Source organism: Acartia tonsa, chromosome 8, assembly GCF_053477335.1.
Source record: "Acartia tonsa isolate MP-2025a chromosome 8, ASM5347733v1, whole genome shotgun sequence".
In the NCBI taxonomy this organism is placed as follows: Eukaryota; Metazoa; Arthropoda; class Copepoda; order Calanoida; family Acartiidae; genus Acartia; species Acartia tonsa.
In genome coordinates this window covers 8,754,498-8,778,946 of record NC_137267.1, presented here as the reverse complement: position 1 = coordinate 8,778,946, position 24,449 = coordinate 8,754,498, and the positions used below count along the sequence as shown (strand labels likewise).

Genomic DNA, 24,449 nt, shown 5'->3' with positions numbered 1-24,449 from the left:
AGAATATCAGTTTTAGAATTTAGCGTAGAAAAATAGCATAAAACCATCTTAAGATTTTAATGATAAAAACAGTCTAAAAGGATTTCAGGACCTTTATGCATCTTCCCTAAAATGTAGAACTTAATCGGATCGGTAACCAAATTCTTAACCTATATAAAAACAAAACTTACTACTTTTTATTGGATATTAGCGCAGCTTACTATATGTGTATGAGCATGTTATAAATGGACGTACGGATTTTCTAGTAACAATTGAGTTTTTGAGAGCGAAGCTCTGAAATGGAAGGACAAACGAATATTAACACTTGTTGATTGTCAGAACTGAATTAGCAGAATTTTAATGCTTCAGTACAAACAATATTGTAAGTAAATTTGTTGCAAAACTGCATAAATAGATAATACTGTTTAAGGACATACTTAAATTTTTAGGACTTGTTTATAGAGATGCTTTGCTTATAACATTGTACCTTGTTGTAATAGGAATCAGTTTTCAAAAAATCTGAAGAATCGGATAATTTGTTATCAAAAAAGTTAAAAATCGACATGTTTCAAATGGATGTACGGACATTCTGGTATTGATTATAGGGTTGCTACGCTTTCTAAATTGTACCTAACTATTACAGGAATCATCATGCAAAGTTTGGAATCGATATGACAATTCTAACCTGTTTAAATTAACGAAAAGAGCTAACTCTGTGTGACTGAGGTACCACATATCATTTTTGGAAAGTATATACTTTCCGGAAGCCAATCTTTATGAGGAAGGTATTTTTAGAAAGGGGAAAATGTGTAGAAAACACCCATGTAAATTAGAAAATCCGCAGAAATCATTTTTAAAAGTTATTGGCAAACATTTGCAATGTTAATTTGCAAAATTAATTTTATGCCCTAAATGACATTTTCTGAAATAAATCTTTTATGAAAGTTTATTATCTATGAGTTTAGGACATGCTTAAGACATAAAAAATATTTTCAGTGTTACTTTTTTCGCCCTACATGTGAAAAAAGGCATTTCTCACATTTTATTATAGAAAATTGCATATAAACAAAATAATTTTTTTTTTCTACAGTCAACATAATAATTGGGATAAAATCTTTCATTTTAAATGTAGAAGTCAGATAAAGAATTCTTTTTAGAGCAAATATAATGCAAAAAGTAACCAAGACGTTTTAGCAGAGTATGAATATCTAATGAAATAGATACTTTTAAATTTTGATATACATATCAGATAAAAATATATAAAAAAAGAGATAAAAAACTATAAAACAAGGTATATATTTTTTTCACTCTGTCATTGAATAAAGAGCACTTTTAGGTTTGATTTTAAACAATGCAGCACTTAAACACTCATTTTTCAAGGTAAATAAACAAAATGAATGCAATTATACAATTAAGTCAGTTTAATAATACAGTAAGCCTTTTTGTAGCAATATTTTTTTGTTGAAATTATTCTTTATTTCTATAATAAACTGTATTAAAATCTAATGATTTGAAAATTCGTAATTAAGAACTTCATTTTTACACTGTTTAGACATATAAATTACAAAGAAAAAGATTAAATCCTTTAAGTTTGAACAATACTTTATATATTTACATAATAAAAACATTAAAATTGTTAAAGATTAAAAAAAAAGATAAAAATAAGTAATTTTTAAAATCATTTTGTGTCGTCTTCATAAACTATTTCCCCTTTTACATTTTAGTCTGGTAGAATTCATAATTATAAATAACCTTTCTTGAGCATATATATGTTTTATTGAAATTAATTATAAGAATGTAAAACATTTTTTGATTGATTTAATATTAACAATTCACCTAACATTTTATTATTTTACTATTTTTTGAAACTCTTTTATTCTTATTAATAATTCTATTTAACACAAAAAGCTCATAGGGAGTTGATAACCTTTATTTCTTGCTTTGTATTCTAATCAGGTATTTTATTTGACTAAATTTTTTAAAACTATACAGCATGCATGTTTGTGTCAATAATGAAGACATTACGGGTTTTTATGTACAAAAAGTTGTTTTAAAGCAAGAAAAAAAATATAATCTTTCTAGTAACTAACATACAATTTCATAGTTTTAAATATGTCTGTATTTTGGTTTCTAAAAAAAGTACTATACCAACAAACATGCATGCCTGAAAATTAGTTTCAATATTCGAATTAAACAGGAAAAAGAAACTAAGTCGTCGTTATAATTATTGTTTGTTATTTTTGGTGTAAGGTTTTTTTTAATGAAACTTTTTTGGATCTCGTTAATTCGATTTCTGCGGATTTTCTGGTTGCCAGAAATGAAATCTACGCATCCTTTTTAGCTAGATGGCATTTGTCTGGTTAAGATTGGATAAAAAATTCTTTGGTTGGTTAAATTGAATAAGTGTGGTACGGACGGACGTACGGACGGACCGACCATAATCATAGAAAAGCTTCGCTTTAAAAAAAATAAAATTATGTAAATGTCAAACTACGGACCACCCCTACACGCTGCAGATACCCTCCGTGATGTAACTTAAATTCTTTCTTGCACGTTCGCACCATATCAATAACATCTTCTTTCAGGAAAGCTATTTTTCTCTTTGTTAGTCATCTAAAATAAATATTTTTTTAGTATTTATAGGCTTAACTGAAAGGTAAAAATATTAATTTGGCAATAATATAAATACCAATGAAATTATTACCTACTGCTACCTAGTTAAAAAACCATAACTGGAAATTACTTTTGGATATAGTCCCTTTCGTAACATCGCACCATATGGGGCGATTCTTCGTTTTTTTCACAGTAGCTTTTTTCCTATTTATACCCCCTGCGGGAGGCTCTAACCCAACGGGCCATTACCTAACCCTGTGGGGCAATCATCTAACCCAATATAACCTAACCTAACCTAGCCTAACCTAAAATAACCTATAAAAAGCCATTTTAAAAATACGAAGAATAGCCCCATATGGAGCAATGTTACGTAAGGGACTATTCACTATTCCCTTACTTTTCTCAAAATTAGGTACCTAATAAGAATGAAATGATAACCGAAAAGCAATCTTCTAACTGCTAATAATTAGTGGCAAAGGTACAGTATGATTAAAAATGTCAATCTGTATGTCTTTCCCTTCCTAACATTCCATTAATTACAACATATTTTCTTAATATTTAAATTTCTATGCTTTGGTAGTTGTCAACTTTGTTTTGATAAAAAATGTATATATACCGTAACCATTTTGTTGTTATCCTGGAAACCTAGGCAGTATCACATTTTCTGCTTGTTTGCATTTTATACAAGATTTCATCTGAAAAATATTAAAGATTCTTATAGAGTTGCTTTGTTTTCCAAGTCATACCTAATTGTTATAGAAATCATCATGTAAAGTTTTAAATCGATAGGACAATTCTAATCTGTTTAATTTAACAAAATGAGCTAACCGTAATGGACAGACGTACGGACAGACCGACCCTTAAATTATAAAAAGCTTCGCTTGTTTGTGTATGTATTTCTTTCTAATATTGCCATACACTAAGCTATAATCAACAGCAGAAAATATATTCTATTAGCGTAGCTACTTTATAACTCATTTATTTTAAATTTGATTAATGAAAGATATCTAAAAGCAATTTAATTATTAATTTTAAAAAAATAAATACAATAATTTCTATAATCATAACTGCAAACAAATATTCCATAATTATTTTTTCATTATGATTTTAAAACAATTAAAGTAAAATTTTTCTGTCTGTTTGTTTATTGTTTACATTTTTATTATTGCGCTAGTTTTTATAAGAATGCCCCGTCATGTTGCATGATTTCTCGTGATGTCATTCATATTTTAGTCCCCAAAGTCAGTCAGAAACTGCTAAATTCATGCACATTCCCTTTAAGCCAGTCCCCAAAGTCTAAGACTTCTAAAATATGAATATTCGATCCATTGTCCCCTCCCTTCCTCCCTGATCCGTTACGGACAGACGGACGAACGGACGGACGGACCGACCGACCCTAATTATAGAAAATCTTCGCTTTTAAAAACTGATACAGATAAGTGTTTAAAACTATAACAACTACTCTATAACCATCTTTGTCAGTTCGTCTGTAAGTCTAAGGGGAAATGCTACTTTTTTAACATTATGTTTGTCGGCAATGCTTAGAGAATCGATTCAAATATTAGGAAAATGTATTTTTATTCAAACTTCTTTGTATGTATATAAACAATTCCTGTACAATTTTATTTCACTGGGGACAGCAAATTTTCTCGACTTCTTAATGAAACTGGATTTTAAAATTTCTTAAATGTCTTTCAGTAATGTTTAGGTAAAAAAAAAACTCAAAAAGAAATATTCGTCGGCAATTCTATAGTTTTGATTCAAAGGGATTTTATTAGCCATCGAACAGGAGTTAGTTCCTAATTAAAATTTAAAAAAAAAAATTAGATAAATGTAGGAGAAAATTTTAAAACAATTTATTTATTAAATAAAATAGTATTGAGAGTTGTTTATTTCTGTAGTAATAATTCTATAATTTTTATTTTCATATTCTAAACACAGCTTATGCATTTAGAAACGACTCTAATAAGCGTAAGCAGGTATATGGTCACTCATCTAGCTTTCTACAAAATTGATCGTTTTGGATACTAACCACTGCACTATCCCAAAACTGGTTTTTTAGGCCTAGTACTTAGATAGGCCTGAAATAATATTTTCTTACGTTTCCTATCCCTTATCCCTGACTCCTCCAAAGTACAAGATCCAATATCAGTCGGTTCAACTGATAATGCCTTAAAATTCTTCAGGAACAATCCAACTATTCTTCCTTTCAAGGAAACATTATCTTTCAAAAACGGAACTTTATCTAACTTCAATTTATCCTTGATAAAACGAAAATCGTTTAATGTAGTTGACACATCTTCTTTAACTCTATTCTCCTGCAACATCGCTATTTTCTCCGCCAAGAACAAGTTTCCCACCAAAGTACCAGCAGGAATAGATTTCTTGATAGTCTCAAAATTCGTAATTTTAGTCATAATTCTACCGTTTTTTCCAACCTCCGTAATTCCTTCATTTATTAACAGATTGTTCCAGCTACAGTAACCTTGTCTAGGAGCTATATAACACAACTGTCCTTCAGGCATACTTCCTTTAGTTGAAACTTCTACCACAACTGTGCTTAATGCTGGAATTTCTATTCGATCTTTCAATGAACAAATCCACTTTTGTTCCTGTAATTCAGCCACATTAACTTCAGGTTTCTTAGTTCTTGTCTTCTCAATCTTTTCCAGAACAGTATGAACTAAATTCTTCACCACAATCTTACGTTTAGCCACCAGATTCACACTGACACCATGCATCTCAATTCTGTTTCCATCCTTCTCAAATATCGTCTTCACGTGATTTCTGTTAAGCCAATGACTACCTAGGTTCATAGGTACAGTCATGCCAGAAATCACATAGCAATCTTCTTTGAAACTGTGGCCTCCAATCTTAAATTCAACATTCCGAACAACACCGTCAATCTTGATGCTGGAACTCTGCACTCCTGATGCCTTTGAATCCGTCTCTTCAATCGTACATTCGAGTTTTCGAGCTAACACGTGAGAGATGAGGCAGCCACGGGCATTACCGCTGTCCACTAAGGCCAGGATCTCCATGTCACCAATCCTCGTTGGAACGTAGACTTCAGCCGCCATCCCAGATTCTTCATAAAAATTAGAAAATAGCTATCTAACCAACACCAACAATTATGAGGTTGTAACTATCCAATTTTCCTACTAAATCTAATTTCTTCTATCTATTTCATAAAATAAACAAATTACTCACCGACAAATTCAACGTCAAAACAAACAATGGTTCAATTCAAAACTAGGTCTCAGTCACCACCAACTACTTCTCTTACGGCCGATCTAAAATATTACAAACATTTTAGATGCCATTCTATTTTAGTACATTTTATTTTCATTCAAACAAAATAAATAAATTTCTTTAACAGGTATTAATATTTATAACATTAATCAAATGTTTATCAATATTGAACATCATAAAAGTAAAATCTTAACAACTAAACTCACCATCAAGTAATAGTGTATCTCAACCACCACAACTATTCCTCTTTTCGACCAATCTAAAACATAATACAATTATTTTAGATGCCATACTTAAATGTTATCACTTAACAAATAAATTTTCAACATATCTACTTAAAAATGTATTAAGAAATATAATATTAATCAAATATTTGTCGATTATCCAGCAACTTAAAAATAATTCTTAATACAATATATATTTTCTAATACAGTAAAATCTTTACCTAGTTATTATATCAGAATAATAACTTATATCCTCACAACTATTTTTATGTATTAGATTTTTGAAAGTCGAAGCTCAACTAACTATTATTCTCTATACCTGAGAGCACTTTCTTGCGCAGCTCAACTTTCTGCGCATGCAACGCCCAACTCCTGCTCATCATTGCAGCTACCTCTCTGCACCACCCCATTTTGCGCATACCAACTCCGAGAGATAGTGCAAACTTTCCTTGCCAATTTTGCTCACTCCCCCCTTCTCCTCAAAAGAGAGACAGCTCCACCACTCTTGCGCATACCAACTCCGAGAGACAGCGCAAACTATCCTTGCAAATATTTGCCCACCCCCCTTCTTCATGAAGAGAGACAATTTCACACAAATATCTAATGCATTATAACAATTTTGCTTCATGAAATTCTAAGCTTCATCAAAATTTTGCTGAATCAACATCACTAAATCGCAATATAATTGTTTTACAATTAAATACTTAGAACCATAATAACTGACTCAACTCTTAAAACAATTTACAGCCTTTCATCAAAATTCTAATACTTTTAAAATATCTAATTTCAAATTTTTATCCAATTTTCATAAAATCACGATATTAACATTTAATAAAATCAATTTTCGTCCATTAACAATTTTACAAAATTGTATTCCTATTTTCGTTGAAATTAATCCATCTTCAATTCTTTATTATTCTTATCTCTGTTAGACTCCACAACAGTCTGAAACAAAAATAAATATATCTAATTCTATTGTAACAAAACATAACCAAAAAAAACTAAATGCATATATTTTGATTTTCATAATAACATAATCTCATAAACTCGTATACGATAGTAAACAACATGTTATATTTCCATAATTCAAATAAACCATCAAAATAAGTCTATCATAATTTTTAGTGTTGCTTCGTTCACTCCTTTATCATTAATTTTGTTTTGTTTATTTACAATGTGCATAAATCCAAACAATGCCGCGTAACATGTAGAAGATGGAATAAGGTTTGGTGGTCTTAATACATACAAAATATTAATACCATAAAATTTCATCTATAATAGAACTATTCAATGCATCAACCTCCGCTACAAGGTCATCTTCATAATCGCATGCCCCTAAACCATCAACATACGACACTTCCTTTGTATCCTCTTTATCTTTCACCCCTCCTTCAACTTCACCGACCAACTTCTTCTTATCAGTTCCATGTTCCTCCTTTTTAAAACTCTTTTGCCCTGTCTTATAGGGAACAAAAGGCTTATTTCCCCACCGTAAATAGTACTTCCCTTTAGGATTAGGTAACTTTTTATTTCTAATATCAAAACATTCCCTCATCATATGACCTTTCCTATTGCAATTATAACATCTACTCATCCTCCATCATCATTTACATCTGTTGCCAGATTTAGAAATCTGGCTGCTTCCAAGGGTCGGGTCCAGAGGTCTCTGGTTGTAAGGTTGGCCCTATTGTTAGGACATTCAAACAGGTGTCGAGTTGTGTGAGAGTGTTGGTTGCAGTTGGGGCATACATCTTGAATAGTAGGGTTGATTCTGGCCTTGTAGCTATTCAGAAAGTTACTGTATCCAGAGCGCAGCTGGGATAAAGTGGCTCTGGTTGCTCTGGGGAGACATTTCTCTGACTTGTGAATTTGGGGGGGAGGGGCAAGTAACACCTTGTTATGCTCCATGGCATTGAGGGCCTCCTTGACACTTTTGGTGTGTATTAGTTTTAATTTAGACTTATATACATCCTCTGGGAGGTCAGGGCGAGACATGTGCCTGATTTCTTCTCCAAATCTAGGGGACAGGGTTTCTTTCATCTGGCGGGGGGGAGGGGGATCAGACAGGTTCACTCTGTTAGGATGGTGTGGCTTCTGTGTAGCTAACAGGAATTGCTTACTGAGCATTTCACAGTGAGGACGGACCTTCATGATCTTGGTCTCATTGTGAAGGTGATCAATGTCTGTCATCCGGTGGCAGCCAGTGGCAGTCCGCAGGGCTTGGTTCTGGGCAATCTGAAGATTTTTCCAGGATGTGTCACTTAGGGATGAGGTCCAAATGTTGCAGCCGTAATTTAAAAGGGGGCGTCCTATGGCTTTGTAGGTGTTAATAATGGTTTCTTTCTCCATACCCCAGTCGGAACCAGCCAAGGCCTTCAGGACATTGTTCTTAACTTGGACCTTGGTCTTTAAGTCGGTGGCATGTTGTTTAAAGGAAAGGAGATTGTCAAAAGTTATCCCTAAAAACTTAGGTTTCTTGACTGTTGGAACTTTTTCTCCATCTATCACAACATCTAGTTCCGTGTTGCACTCATTTGAGGCTGTTGTAAACAACGTAGCTGAGGATTTGGAGGGGGATATCTCGAGGTTGCGTCCTTTAAACCAAACAGTTAGGGTAGCCAAGTAGGTGTTGATTTCTTGAACTACTGGGTCAATAACTGGGCCTGAGTTTAGGATATTGGAGTCATCAGCATATGTCTTGAGAATGATGTTACCAGGAGGGGCAGGCATTGATGACATATATAAGTTAAAGAGAACAGGGGAGAGAACACCACCTTGTGGGACACCCTGTTTCATCTTCCTGTATTTAGAGTTGGAATTCCTAAATACTACATATGTGTATCTGCCTCTCAAATATGCACACAGGAAGCGTTTTATGTGGTCATTGAGGTTTAGCTTCTCGATGTCGCTGAGAAGGATGGTATGGTCGACCGTGTGGAAGGCACGGGAAAGGTCAATGGCGACACAAACTGTTCTGTGAACAGGTTTCTTCCTGTTAAGACCAGAGTTGATATGGTCTAGGATGCTCTGTAGTGCTGTACCTGTAGACCTGCCTTTACGGAATCCATGTTGATGGTCGGCAAGTTGGACAGCTTCTGTCACAGCTGGAAGCAAAAGTGCCTCAAGGATTTTGATAGCTGGGGACAGAAGGGACACTGGGCGGTAGCTGGGTCCTTTGTCAGCAGGTTTGCCAGGTTTCAGCAAAGGTATGATTTTGCCAGTCTTCCAGATGTTGGGGATGACTGACTCTTCCAGGCATCTGTTGAAGATATTGGTCAGGTAGTTGATGGCATTGGGGCCAATGTTCTTCAACATAATTGGTGACAATCCATCAGGTCCTAAGGCCTTAGAACTTTTTGATTTGTTAATAGCAGCTAGGGTCTGGGCAGGGGTAAACAGTATCAAAGGATCTTTTGTCTTCTTCTTCAGAGAGCGAAGCGTCCGTCTGAAGGGTTGTGATGACTTGGAATCCTTGGGAGGTGTATACTGTTTATTGAAGTTGTTGGCCATGGCTTTGGCACAGTTGGTGGTTTTATCGTTAAAGCTGATTCCTTGATTTTCAGGTTGGACAGGGTTATTGTTTAAACTTTTGATAGTATTCCAAAGCTTTTTAGATCCAGGTTGGCAGCAGGCAAGATGTTCCTTCCATTTAGTTTTCCGATGGTCTTGGATCTTTTTAGTGATCTCTTTGTTGAGATCAGAGATTCTAGGGTCTGCAGGATCATTCTCCCTGATTTCATCCCTTTCATTAATCAGTCTGGCTGCTTCAGTGGGGAGGGCGTTGAAGGTTTTGGGGATTCTGCCGGCAGGAATGTGAAGTTTGGCAGCTTTTTGAAGGGTGTGTCGAACGAAAACTTCAGCTTTATGGATGCTAGTAATATCTCTAGCATGCCTAAATTTGTCTTCAACGTGTTTTTGGAAAGCAGGCCAGTTAGCTTTCGAAAAGTTAATAAAAGTAACATTTTTTGCATTAAACTTTTTGAGGTCAGCAGTCATGTTGATAATGATGGGGAGATGGTCCGAGCTCATCTTATTTCTGATCCTCCAGGTGGTGGTGGGGATGAGATTAGAGGAGACAATACTAACGTCAGGAGCAGTTGAAGCCAGGTTGGTAACTCTGGTTGGTAAGTCCTCGTTTATAATGCCGCAGGTTCGTCCTGTGATGGTGTCTGCCAGAGCTGTACCTCTGGTATCATTTGTGGCCTCTGAGTGCCAGAGTTGACTGTGGGCATTAACATCCCTGAGGATCATGTATGATTCACCAAGGCCGTCAAAAAGATGGTCAAGGGGAGGTTCATACTGTGGGGTGCAACTGCTTTGTGGTGGAATGTAGACATTACGTATGTAGAGGTTTTTCTTGTCCACGCCAGGTATGCTGATGGTTAAGGTTTCTGTGAACGGGTCCTGTTCCAGGATTCTAGGTGTTGGTTCAATGGAGAAGTTTAGATCCTTGTGTATCAAGAATGCTAGTCCTCCTCCCTTGTTGGTGCCTCTATCTTTGCGGACAAGGGTATAGTTGGGAGTTTTGAACGGCTTTGATTTATTTGTCAGCTTAGTCTCTTGAATTGCAGCAATGGGGATGTTGTCCTTCTCCATGTTGTGCAAGAGCTCGTCGATTTTCCCTAGTATACCGTTGATGTTCCATTGTAGGGTGTTGAGATTAAAGCCATGAAGAGAGAAAGGGAGGTTTTGATTTGCGGGGGGAGGGGGTGGGGGTGGAGGGGGCGAAGAGGGGGTTGGGGGGGGTCTACGAGTTGAAAAAGATGGGGGTTGAGAAGGGGGTCGAAAAGGGGGGTTGTTTTGAGGGGGGGTTTTTTGGGGGGGGTTGTTTGGCTTACAGCATGGTCCAATCCAGGTTTTAAGTTTTCTTCTCTGAACTGATGTTTTAAATGGAGAGCATTTGATGTGGAGCCAGTGTGAGCAGCTTGAACATTGGACGGCTGTAGATGTTAAGATTCCATTACATATGATACAGTACCAGGTTTTGGGGCCTGGGTTTTGTTCAATTCCAGCTATTAACAGAAGAAGCCGAATAAGGTTGGCTGGTGTTTCCTTATTCTTTGTCAGGTAAATTAAAAACTCGATTCAGCTGAGGGAGAGTCCTCGTTGTCTGTGATGTTAAAAAACCGTTGGAAGCATGAACTGATCATCAAGCTTAGCACACGTCTCATTGTACCTATGAGCATTATCCTCCCCCTGCGATATATACAAAGATCTATCTGGCACATAAACAAGAGTTTTACACCAACTAACCTGCGGTTCACTCAGCCCCGCCTTGAAAAATTGAGCGTGTTAAAATCCTCCGCCTTAACCTCAGATATGGCTGGCCACCACATGAGAACTCCATTGTAGATATTATCCGTAGCATCAACTCTAGAAAGCTCCCATAGCTTTATGATCTTATCATCTTGATCTTGCATTCCTCCAAAAATAGTTCGAGAACCACTAACAAACACTCCAGGTTTATCCTCCGGCACAGATCCTCCTGCAGTCCTCTGCCAAGGCATAGAGCTATTCAGATTATTCTGCCGCGCAATTCTATCCAAAATTCGTTGCTGGCCAGTCATAAATTCATCAACAACCGTCACATTCTCGGCCTTGATGTCACTCTCAACATCAGGTACCACTACTTTAGCAAGTCGTTCCTCGAAATCGTCCATACGAGTAGCTAATCCAGTAACCGCAGCACTATTAGTAGTAACATTATCCGTCAACTCCTGAACTTTTGTCTCCAGCGGCGCCATTCGTCCAGTCAGATTATCCAGCTTATCCCCATTGGAATGAATATCACCCTGTAGCGAGGCCATCAATTCGAGCATATACTCCTCCTTCTCCACCGGGGACAACTTCCTGTAATAAGCAATGTCCACCTTCATCACGTCCAAAAATTCCTGAACAAAACTAAAGCAAAGAAATAATACAATCAAAAGAAAATCTGAGCCATAGGTTCGTACTACACTACTGCGCCAAAAATGACATGTAGTAATAATAGAAATCAACAGCTAAATATTCTAATAAAGTGTATTAATTCAAAGACATATAAAACATATAAAATAGATATTAATAATATTACACTGTTAACACTTTTAGGTTCATGCCGAATCGCAGAGCAAAGACTTGCTCCGAGAATGGTGACACAAGAACTAAAAGTTAATATATAAAATACATACAATGCTCTCAAGGCAGGGAGAAAGGTACTTTACATCACACCTAAATTAACGAAAAAAGCTACCCGTTACGGACGGACGTACTGATATACCGCAATTATTGAAAAGCTTCGCTTTTTAAAATTTCTTTATAATGTATTCCATACCTTCCCTGTAAACAAGAACAATATAAAAAAAAACTGTGCCTGTTTCAGAGGATGGTCCAGGTACAAAATTGGGTTCCGTTCCTCCGCCATTTCCACAAAATAAGGCCGCCATTTTGTTGGGTATTTTAGCAGGTCGGGACGCCTTAAAAAAAATAAAGATATCAAAACAAATCGTAAAAAAGTGTAAGAAAACTTTATGCAAAAAAAGGTAAAAACTTTATTTTCTTATAATACATTTTATCCTTTTAGTTTTAAAAATGGCTGTTTTCATTTAATGTTATGGATTTCAATTCAGAGTTTCTAAATTTTAGCATTGCTAAAGTTCCTTTTTTCTTTTTTCATAATCATCATAACATAACTAACACAACAATTTCATGAATCTGACATTATTTAAAATATTTTTTAATACCCTTCTAATTACCCTTTAAGAAAAATAGATTATAGAAGTTAAAAACCTACCTATGATCCGACTTATTCAGCCTAGAACAGAACTCTGTATAAGAAATCCTGGGAGGATGGGGCTCCTTGAGTAGCTGGCATGGAACCTGCCCAAAGTTTTGGATCATTCCCTCCAGGGCCTCTCGTTCCGCAGGATCTGTTATAGCATCCAAGTTGACTGCTCCCTGCAATTAAAAAAAAAAATGGTTGAAAACCTGCATCTAAATTTAATTCAATGGCGTTCCAAAATCTGATATTACCAAAAAACATCCCTTTGATTGCACAACCTTTGATTAGAAATTTCAGCATAATTATGAGTTTTATCTATCTATTACTAGGCAAAGGCATAAGTGCATTGGTTTTATAAACACGTTATCTTATTCGTGGACTTAAATCTTTGGGTAGTCAAAACAACAAATCTATAGTATACATGTATATACAGACAACTCCCTCCCTTCCTTTTTAAAGACATCTTTCGTATGCTTCTAAATTATTTGGCTGTGTTAATATAAGCAACATTGGTTGATTTTTAATGACTCAAAGAAAGGTTGCACAATGCGGTTGCAATGGGGAGATACAGTTATTTAACCCTTTCTCCCTCTAGTGTTTTACTCTAATGTCAAAACAAGTAAGACTGAGCCCTAATTTTTACATTAATCATTCTATTCTACAAAAAGGGATAATTTTGTATATCTTTATTTGGGATGAAACTGTATTATCTATCATTGTCTTACCCCTGAATATCCTTAACAACAAAAACATATGTAAAACTAAAAGATCTTTTTAAAAAACTTGTTACCTCATAGCAGCAGTAGTAGAAAACATTCATGGCATCCACAGCAGGCTTACCCTTCTGTTTGAACCCAAATATTAGGTCGACCCACTCGTGCAGATGGGCAGATACATACTCGCTTTCCAGCGCGTTCCTGTTCACAATTCAATATAAAGGGGACTATGCACGAACGAAAGCAAGTTATTATAAACACTTTCCAGCAGTGATCCTAAATGTTTTTTGGTGAATATACCAAAGTTATGTTTCATATCGTTATATCAACTTTAAAAAAGCAAAATTTTATACTAAATCATGGACCACCTAGGCATTCAATTTAAGTAAAAAGGGACTATGCACGAACGAAAGCAAGTTATTCTAAACACCTTCCAGCATGGCGATTCCAAATGTTTTTTTTGGTGAATATGCCTACCAGGTTTATGCTTAATATCGTTATATCAATTCAAAAAACAAGTTTTACCACAGTTTTCTATGAAAATAACTTTAAAATGTTAAGCATTGTTTAATGAATTATCATTAATGTTTTGTTGAGTTCAAAGGTTCAAATAAAATAACACGCTAAAACATAATCAAATGCTGTAAATTACGAAAGTACACTAATAAAACTATTTACAATATTACAAGTTGCCATTCCTTTTTCTAAATTAACATTTCGAAGTTTTTTTTTAAATAAAACCATGGTGAAATCAATCTTTAAACACAACCCCAAAATATTCACAATAAAAAAACATTTAGATAAATTTCAAGGAATAAGTTTGTCAAAATAGTAAATTAAAATGAATTTCCTGTGTTGACGAATAAAATCGTCGACATTGACGGCCCAATCCGGCAGTATGACGTCACTGACCACCTCCTTCTTGCCCTGCAACCTGCCCAGGTCGAAACAGTTCAGGTTCAGCAGAAAATCGGGGAAGTAGAAGAATTCGGGTATCAATTCCTGAAAAAGAAAGTGGTAAAGACCCTTTTCGTCTGCTAGCAAATTGCTTTCTGTTCTTTTGTTGGGACTTGATAGCTGTGTTTTAAATTTCCGACGCTGTTAGCTGATTTCAAAGACCAAATACAAAATCGGGACAGGGTCCACTTTAATAAAAAACTATTTAGTTTATTATGTTAAATACTTTTCATATAAGTATCCCACAAAATTAAAATAAGCACCTTGACATCATTTATGTTGTTTAGAAGGCCTCTCCAGGTTTGGGGAATGGAATGAAATTGTCTATCAGCCACATCAAACCTAAACAAATATAATTCAGTACAAAAATAAAAGCTTGGGCTATAACTATGTAATTTTAAGTATTCTTTACTTTTCTCGTTAGTAAAACATTCATTCATTGATGTTGTTTATTTAATTATAAGTCGAAACTTTTCAACAAATAAAGGGGTAGTTACACGAAAAGCATTTGAACTTGAATTTAGTGATCCGCATATTTTTTCCTGTACAATGCACATAGGGGCAACAAGGGGCAACAATTCACCACCCCCAAATCAAGTTTTAAACATTCTATGAGTATTATCATACCCAATGTACATCAGATTTCAAAGGAATCGTAAAAATACGCTTTTTAAGTAAGCATTCTAATGCATGGAAATCAAGAAATGCAAAAATTTTTTTACAGAAAAAGGCATACTTTTTGTGTTTCACCAACTATTTTAAAAGTATTATAAAATCTCTTAGAATTAACGTAATTAGACAAAATAACTTCTGATGAGTCATGCATAACATATATTTTGACAGTATAAAAGAAAAAAACACAAATTGAAGAAATTAGTCTTAAATAATTCTAGTTGAAGTCAAGATTTTAGTTTTTATTTGTTTGTTTTTTAATCAACATTTAAGAAGACAGTAAGAGGAAACATGTTTTCACTGGTTGCCACCGACTAAAAATACGATATTTGATTACCCAAAGACATTTCATAATCGCCTGTACTGGTCTCATTTACCCCCCCGCGCCCCCGTAGGGGTTTTTAGCCCGTTTTCTGAACGTGGGTGCACGAAAAGCTTGTAAGAAAAGGCGTTTAAATGCGCTTTTAAAGTCAAAACTTAAGATATAATTCAAATAAATATAAGACACAGAAACATAGACATATTAGGAAATATTTATTCTGACTTAGAATTAAAGTTAATAATAAATATTTTCAAGTTCTATTGCATTATGCTGGGGAGGAGAGGGGGGGGGGGGGCTAAACCTAAATCTAAACCTCTTTATGTTTGATGTCTTAATGTAACTAAATAATCGTTTCTATAGATTATTACAAATATCAGGGATCTAAAGGGATAAGACAAAGGTCAATAAATTTTTGTACATCTCCAATGATAATACACAAAATTACCCCTTTTGTAGATTAAAGTTAGTATTTAAAACGTTTGAACACACAACTGTAAAACTTTGGGGACTAGTGTTATAAACAGCCCAATGTCCCCTACCTCACTGCGAAAAGGTAAAGTTAATACCTATGCAAATAACGTGAGGTTCTTATAATCATTCTAAATTTGAATTAGCAAGTAGTCTATCTGTCTGTCTATTGGTAATGCTTTGTTTTTAAATTATGTAGTTACAGGGTATTCATGTTTAAAGTCAGCAGTTTTATTTAGAAAGGGAGGGGACTGTTAATTACACTAGTCGTTATATATTCGTTAGCATAAGAACTTCAGGAAATTTAATTGATTTTTTATTGGTTGGTTCATTAAGTGTTGTTGATGAGTGTCAAAACTTTTCAACCACTAATTGTCATCTACAGACAAATAATTTTGTAATATAATTTATTAAATATGTATTTATTAAATATCTATCAATATTGGGGATGTACATATTAATCGGTTATTGTTTTGTTCCTTAGATCCCTAGGTGTTAATACAGGGTGTTTTTTTTTAATAAGACAAAAGTATTACTTAATTTAACCCACTTGCCATTGACAGAAGTTAATGATCTATATCTTAATTTTTCCATTGGGTTGGGGAGTTTTGTATATGAAAAAAATACTTAGCCATTTTGAACAAATTATGCCTTAAAAACTGGTTTTTCCAAAGTACCTATGTTTGGAAGATTTTTGGATCATGACAAATTTAAAGGGTGAGCAAAAATGCATACATTTTTAAAATTCAAATTGCACAGCTTATGTTAATAGTAGAAAAATGCTATGCATGCCGTTAGAATTGTCATATACTCAGGTTTTTGGAAATATATGTTTCATACCTATGCTATTTGTAGTATAGAAGCTATATTGGAAAATGTTAGAAAGGTTGAAAAGTTTTAAGTAAGTTGGGACATTTTACCACGTAGCTCCTGAACGATTCGTAGTACAGGAATAGTTCTTTAATATCTAAAAACCTGAGTTTATGACGATTCTAACGGTGTGCATAACATTTTTCTACTATTAACACAAGCTGCGCAATCTAAATTTTAAAAATGTATGCATTTTTGCACACCCTTTAAATTTGTCATGATCCAAAAATCTTCCAAAAATGGGTACTTTAGAAAAACCGGTTTTTAAGGCATAATTTGTTGAAAATCTCTAAGTATTTTTTTCTTATACAAAACTCCCCAACCCAATGAAGAAATTAAGATATAGATCATTAACTTCTGTCAATGGCAAGTGGGTTAAATTAAGTAATACTTTTGTCTTATTAAAAAAAAACACCCTGTATATAATACAAAGTAGCTTGATGTCTGTTTGTCTGTCCGCCCATCCCTTAAGATCTCGCTAACCACTAAACTGATTGAATTCTACTCTTCAGGGAATATATCTACTGGTCCTGTGGTTGTTTAAAGTTCTTTTTCAAAAATAAAAATCCCCCTCAATTTTTTCATATTTCTATAAGGGGGGGGTTTTTAATGCAACCATCTCGTAATCAGTGATTAAATGGCACTTAGAATTCGAATTTCCATCTGAAATTTTGCATGAGTAATCCTTGGTAGGTCTATTTTCCCTAAATTGAACAAAAAGTTGGAAAAGTGACGGCTGGCGGCTGGCAGCTCAGCCGTTTTGCCGTTTTTTGCCTATTTTCAGGGCAAATTCATTGTTAATTACGTAGGAATCAACTTTAAAAAAAATATTTTTGGTTTAATTCATGGTGAATGATAGCAATAACCATTTTTTAAATTTCTAGTACCAGCTGCTAAACGGCTTGAACCGGCTGAAAACGGCTGGGAGCTGCCAAGAGAATGAAGGGTAGATATGGCTTGTGACGTGTTTAGGGGTAGGTTTTTATGACTGCTGAGCTCAAAAATACTTCCAAAAATAGTGGCCGCCGATCCATTTGGCAGCTGGGTAACAGCTGCAGCTCAGCTGGGAGCGGCCAAAGGTAGAATGAGTAGATAGGGCTTGTGACGTGTCTAGGGGTAGGTTTTTATGGGCGCTGAGCTCAAAAATACTACCAAAAATAGTGGTGGCCCATCCATATTGCAGCTGGGTAACAGCTGCAGCTCACCTGCCAGCGGCCAAGAGTAGAATGAGTTAATTGAGTACATAGGGCTTGTGACATGTCTAGGGGTAGGTTTTTATGGGTGCTGAACCCAAAAATACTACTAAAAATAGTGCCGGCCCGTTCATATGGCGGCTGGGTAACAGCTGCAGCTCAGCTGGGAGCAGCCAAGAGTAGAATGAGTACATAGGGCTTGTGACGTGTCAAGGGGTAGATTTTTATGATTGCGAAGCTCAAAAAACTACCAAAAATAGTGGTGGCCCATCCATATGGTTGCTAGGTAACAGCTGCAGCTGTGCAGTAAGCCGTTGTTTAAGACTCAGCTGTAGGCACTTTTTGGGACTATTGAAGGTTAACTAAATATTGAATATTTTAGTATTGATTATGTTGTTAAACAGCTGAAATTGGCTGAGAACAATTACCAACAGATAAAAGTTTAGGACATAGCTTGTGATGTGTCAAGGATATCAAAAAATTTATTATTTCAGTAGAATTAAACTTCGCCCAATTAACATTATAACTTTATTTCATGGACATATTTCTAGTAACACTTTTTTTAATTTCTAGGTTTCACTGAAAACTACCAAAAACGTCTGAAAACAGTTATCAACAGCCAAAAGTATATGTAGCAATATAGGGGTAGGTTTTTAACTTTTTATGGGTGTGTTAAGCTCAAAAATACTACCAAAAATAGTGGGGTCCAATCCATATGGCCGCTGGGTAACAGCTACAGCTGAGCAGCAGCCCTTACCCTAATGCCATTTGGATGGGCCTTTTTATTTTTGGGGAGTATTAATAAGCTTGGCACCTATAAAAACTTACCCCACACATTACAAGCTATGTCTTAAACTTTTACTTTTATCTGTTGGTAACTGTTCTCAGCCAATTTCAGCTGTTTAACAACTAAATCAATACTGAAATATTCAATATTTGGTTATCCTTTAATAGTACCAAAAAGTGCTTAGAGCTGAGTCTTAAACAAAGGCTTACTGCACAGCTGCAGCTGTTACCCAGCAACCATATGGATGGGCCACCACTATTTTTGGTAGTTTTTTGAGCTTAGCACCCTTAAAAACTCACCCCTTGACAAGTCACAAGCCCTATGTACTCCTTTTACTCTTGGCTGCTCCCAGCTGAGCTGCAGCTATTACCCAACTGCAATATGGATGGGCCGCCACTATTTTTGATGCTCAGACCTACCCCTGTTACACAGCAACCATATGGATGGACCACCACTATTTTTAGTAGTTTTTTTGAGCTTAGCACCCATAGAAACCTACCCCTAGACACGTCACAATCCCTATCTACTCATTCTATCCTAGCCACTCCCAGCTAAGCTGCAGCTGTTACTAAGCTGCCATATGGATGGGCCAATACTATCTTTGGTAGCATTTTTGAGCTCAGCGCCCATAAAAACCTACCCCTAGACACCTCACAAGCCCTATGTACTCATTCTACTCTTGGCCGCTCCCAGCTGAGCTGCAGCTGTTACCCAGCAGCCATATGGATGGGCCGCCACTTTTTTTGGTAGTATTTTTGAGCTTAGGACCCATAAAAACCTACCTCTAAACACGTCATAAGCCCTATCTATTCATTTCACTCTTGGCCGCTGCCAGCTGAGCTGCAGCTGTTACCAAGCTGCCATATGGATGGGCTTCCACTGTTTTTGGTAGTATTTTTGAGCTCAGCACTCATAAAAACCTACCTAAAAACACGTCACAAGCCCTATCTACTCATTCTACTCTTGGTCGCTGCCAGCTGAGCTGCAGCTGTTACCCAGCCGCCATATGGACGGGCCGCCACTATTTTTAGTAGTATTTTTGAGCTCAGCACCCATAAAAACCTTCCCCTAGACACGTCACAAGCACTATGTACTGATTCAACTCATTCTACTCTTGGCCGCTCCCAGCTGAGCTGCAGCTGTTACCCAGCTGCCAAATAAATTGGCGGCCACTATTTTTGGTAGTATTTTTGAGCTCAGCAGCGATAAAAACCTACCCCTAGATATATCACAAGCCATATCTACCCTTCATAATCTTGGCAGCTCCCAGCCGTTTTCAGCTGGTTCTAGCCGTTTAGCAGCTGGTACTAGAAATTTAAAAAATGGTTATTGCTATCATTTACCATGAATTAAACCAAAAATATGTTTTTCAAAGTTGATTCCTACGTAATAAATGATGAATTTGCCCTGAAAATATGCAAAAAACGGCAAAACGGCTGAGCTGCCAGCCGCCAGCCGTCACTTTTCCAACTTTTTGTTCAATTTAGGGAAAATAGACTTACCAAGGATTACTTATGCAAAATTTCAGATCGAAATTCGAATTCTAAGTGTCATTTAATCACTGATTACGAGATGGTTGCATTAAAAACCCCCCCCTTAGGGTCGGTCCGTCCGTACATCTGGTACAGTTAGCTTTTTTACTTAACTTAAACAGGCTAGAATTGTCCTATCGATCTCAAACTTTTCATGCTGATTTCTACAACAGTTAGGTACGACTTAGAAAGCACAGCAACTCTATAATAGTTACCAGAAAGTCCGTACATCCATTTATAACAAGCTGATTTTTACTTTTTTGACAACAAATAATGGTTTTGAATGTTAAAAATATCCTATTCATCTGATTTTTTGAATACTAATTCCTATTTCAATAACGTCTATTGTTATAAGCGAAGCATCTTCTCTATAATCAAGTCCTAAAAACGTCAGTATGTACTTAAACAGTAACATGTATTTAATCAGTTTTAATTACAATTTTGTATAGACATGCATTAATATTCAGTTCTGACACTTCACAAGTGTTAATGTTCGTTTGTCCTTCCATTTCAGAGCTTCGCTTCTTTCATGGATGTTGTCATCCTTGTTTAATTACCTCTTGGGGCAAATCCCCTAGAGGCTAGGGGCGAAGCCGCTAGTATACATATAAACAGTAAACAAGAATCATAATATCATTATAAATATAGATATTAGTTAAAAAAATTTATGTTAATCATGCCCACATTTATAATGGATTTATTAAACATAAAAATAAAGTGAAACTTGTAGCTTGCTAAAATAAGGATCCCCATCCACCCCCAATTACACCATCCCCTCCCCTCCTACTGAAATGAATTCCATGACCCCAAATTTGACACTTTGAACACTAAAATCGGACTACAATTAACCTAGTTACACTTTAAAGGGCCCAAAAAGCTAGTGATAGGGTAGCTGCGCTACTAAAAAATTATCATATTGCTCTGATAACCAAAACCCCTAATTAGACATTTTAAACACGAAATTCAAGATAGTTGATGGATAGATAGATGGATAGGTAGATGAATAGATATATGGATAGATAGATGGATAAGTAAATGGATAGACAGATGGATAGATGGATGGATAGATAGAGGGATAGATTGATGGATGGATAAATTGATAGTTGATGGATAAAGAGATGAATAGTTGATGGATAGATAGATGGATCGATATATAGATGGATAGAGAGATGGATAGATAGATGGATAGATAGATGGATAGATAGATGGATAGATAGATGGATAGATAGATGGATAGATAGATGGATAGATAGATGGATAGATAGATGGATAGATAGATGGATAGACAGATGGATAGATATATGGATAGATAGATGGATAGATTGATGGATAGATAGATGGATAGATTGATGGATAGATAGATGGATAGATTGATGGATAGATAGATGGATAGGGTAAGGGGGGACTATTTTCGGGAGGGGTTAATCTGGTAATTTTCTATCTACCTTCATAATAATAGGAAGATGAATAGATATATGGATAGATAGATGGATAAGTAAATGGATAGACAGATAGATAGATGGATGGGTAGATAGAGGGATAGATTGATGGATGGATAAATTGATAGTTGATGGATAAAGAGATGAATAGTTGATGGATAGATAGATGGATCGATATATAGATGGATAGACAGATGGATAGATAGATGGATAGATAGATGGATAGATAGATGGATAGATAGATGGATAGATAGATGGATAGATAGATAGATGGATAGATAGATGGATAGATAGATGGATAGATAGATGGATAGATAGATGGATAGATAGATGGATAGATAGATGGATAGATAGATGGATAGATAGATGGATAGATAGATGGATAGATAGATGGATAGATTGATGGATAGATAGATGGATAGGGTAGGGGGGGGGCTATTTTCGGGAGGGGTTAATCTGGTAATTCTCTATCTACCTTCATAAAATGACCTTTATCTCCATGTTCCTTTCAAATGACAGAAAAAAGCAAATTTGTTTGTTGTTAAATTACCTACAAAAAAGTATAAAATGAAATTTTTGTGAGATGAATTTTAAGGGTACTAAATAATTAAATCCCCTTTTTGGTTGATTTGCCCCAATGTGCAATGGTTTAAACTACATCTATAGGGCATATATTTGAAAGAATTTATATTTTCTACCAAGACTTGAAAATCGTATTCTTGTGACTTATGCAAATTACTTAGCTGGCTGAAGTTCACAAAAACAGAATGACGACTAATTTAATGATGTAATAGTTATATCTCGCATCGTTTTATAAACGGCTTTCCGCGGATATAGAATGTACAATTATAAGATTAAAACTAGTTTTTTTAACCCTGAGGTGACGAAGGCACGGGCTAAAAAAACTGGTTTTAATCTTATGATTGTACATTTTTATATTCGTAGAAAGCTGGATATAATACGATGCTAGACATAGTTTTTTCGTATGGATGAGAACCGGTTCCAATCCACCGGATTCGAATGAATACAAGAAAATTGTATGTTATTTATTGTAATGCAAAATTATTTATGTTTGATGGTAGGTACATTTGTAACTTATGCTTGAAATCATTTTTCTGAAATGCACTTCGTGTTACAATCCCTTTAATCTACAAAAGGGGTAATTTTGTTGTTCTTCATTAAGGGTTTTTTAATGCAACCATCTCGTAATCAATGTATAAATGGCACTTAGAATTCGAATTTTGATCTGAAATTTTGCATGAGTAATTCTTGGTAGGTCTATTTTCCCTAAATCGAACAAAAAGTTGAAAAAGTAACGACTAACGGCTCAGCCGTTTAGCCGTTTTTTTTTTTGGCTATTTTCAGGGCAAATCTTTCACTCATAAATTACGTAGGAATCATTCTTATTTTTGCTTTAAAGTATGTGAAATGATACAAAAAAACATTTTTAGATTTCTAGTACCAGCAACTACCGGCTAAAATCGTTTGAAAACGTTTTGGTTCAGCAAAGAGTATTATGTGGAGATAGGTTTCGTGATGATTTGCCTTAAAATTAGCCAAAAAAAATAGCTAAACGGTTGAGCCGCCAGCCGTTAGCCGTTACTTTTCCAACTTTTTGTTCGATTTAGGAAAATAGACTTATCAAGGATTACTCATGCAAAATTTCAGATCGAAATTCAAATTCTAAGTACCATTTATACATTGATTACGAGATGGTTGCATTAACCCCCCCCCCCCCTTATGTACATCAAATTATCATCCATTGTCTCATCCTTAATAATTCCTGGGAAAAAATGAATTCTAACCTGCCAGATTGAAGGTTAATATGTAGAGTGGTGAAAGGTTCGACCCTGACAAGATAGTGCAGAACCATAGCAGAATTTGAGTAGTGGGTGCCATAGTGGAATTTGGCCACAGTTCCGGACGGGTCCTCAAAATTCTCAAATTTCTGTCGTATTTCCTAAAATTAAAATTGTTAGGTACTTACAAAATTGCACTAATGTTTATTGAATATAATATTAGTAATTTGTAATTTAAACGCAATGTCCAAACCATTTAACGATTTTTTAGGTGCCATTTTTATCCTGCAAAATTTGTTCCCACTCATTCACGAAAACTGATATCAAACGCCTTTCTTAAGTCTAAGATCCACAAATTAATATAAATTTTGTAAAAATATAAAAATTGAAGTGACTAGGGAAGTAGGGGCCAATGGACTGTAAATTACACTGGTACCCAAAGTTTCCTTACCTAATTTGTTGGCTCAAAAACTTTGGGTACTTTAATTAAATTTTTACAAGTTAGTTAAAAAATTCTAGTGTCAAAACTTTTCAACCAATAATGTTAATCTACAGATGGGGTAATTTTAATTATCTTAATTTGGGATTTATTTCAATTTATCGTACATTGTCTTATCCCTTTAGATCACTGTATAAATCTTCAAATCCCTATAATAAAGTAACAGGATGTGTGTTTATTTGTCTGTTTGTATGTACCTAAGGATCTCGCTAACCGCTGAACCGATCAGGTTCTTCTTAAAAGGGTAGCTTATCATAGGTCCCGGGAAGGATTTTACCTATTTTGGGGGAGGGTACCGGCAACCTCCAAAGAGAAATCACAAAAAAAAATTTACGGAGTGACTTGAACGCAACATAAATATGTTACG

At 35.3% G+C, this 24,449-nt stretch overlaps 2 protein-coding genes across 4 annotated transcripts in view; both read right to left on the bottom strand.

The window, feature by feature from the left end:
• The window catches only part of LOC145325928 (neurobeachin-like protein 1), a 103,548-nt gene that overhangs the window by 20,722 nt on the left and 58,377 nt on the right, over positions 1–24,449 (bottom strand). For all 3 annotated transcript variants that reach the window (XR_013881680.1, XM_080168949.1, XM_080168948.1), the window contains exons 44-49: positions 23,590–23,744; positions 14,765–14,843; positions 14,399–14,546; positions 13,619–13,749; positions 12,841–13,004; positions 12,421–12,523 (exon numbers count right to left, since the gene is read on the bottom strand). Coding sequence is in view for 2 of the 3 variants with exons in the window: in XM_080168949.1 (XP_080025075.1) it covers positions 12,421–12,523; positions 12,841–13,004; positions 13,619–13,749; positions 14,399–14,546; positions 14,765–14,843; positions 23,590–23,744 (780 nt within the window). In the remaining variant the exon portion in view is untranslated. The remainder of the gene's footprint in view (positions 1–12,420; positions 12,524–12,840; positions 13,005–13,618; positions 13,750–14,398; positions 14,547–14,764; positions 14,844–23,589; positions 23,745–24,449) is intronic.
• Positions 4,632–6,778, bottom strand: LOC145325500 (uncharacterized). The gene is made up of 3 exons (XM_080168480.1): positions 6,388–6,778; positions 6,051–6,103; positions 4,632–5,885 (listed from the first exon to the last, which is right to left on the bottom strand). The coding sequence occupies exon 3, from the start codon at positions 5,670–5,672 to the stop codon at positions 4,632–4,634; it is 1,041 nt and encodes a 346-aa protein (XP_080024606.1). The 5' UTR covers positions 5,673–5,885; positions 6,051–6,103; positions 6,388–6,778.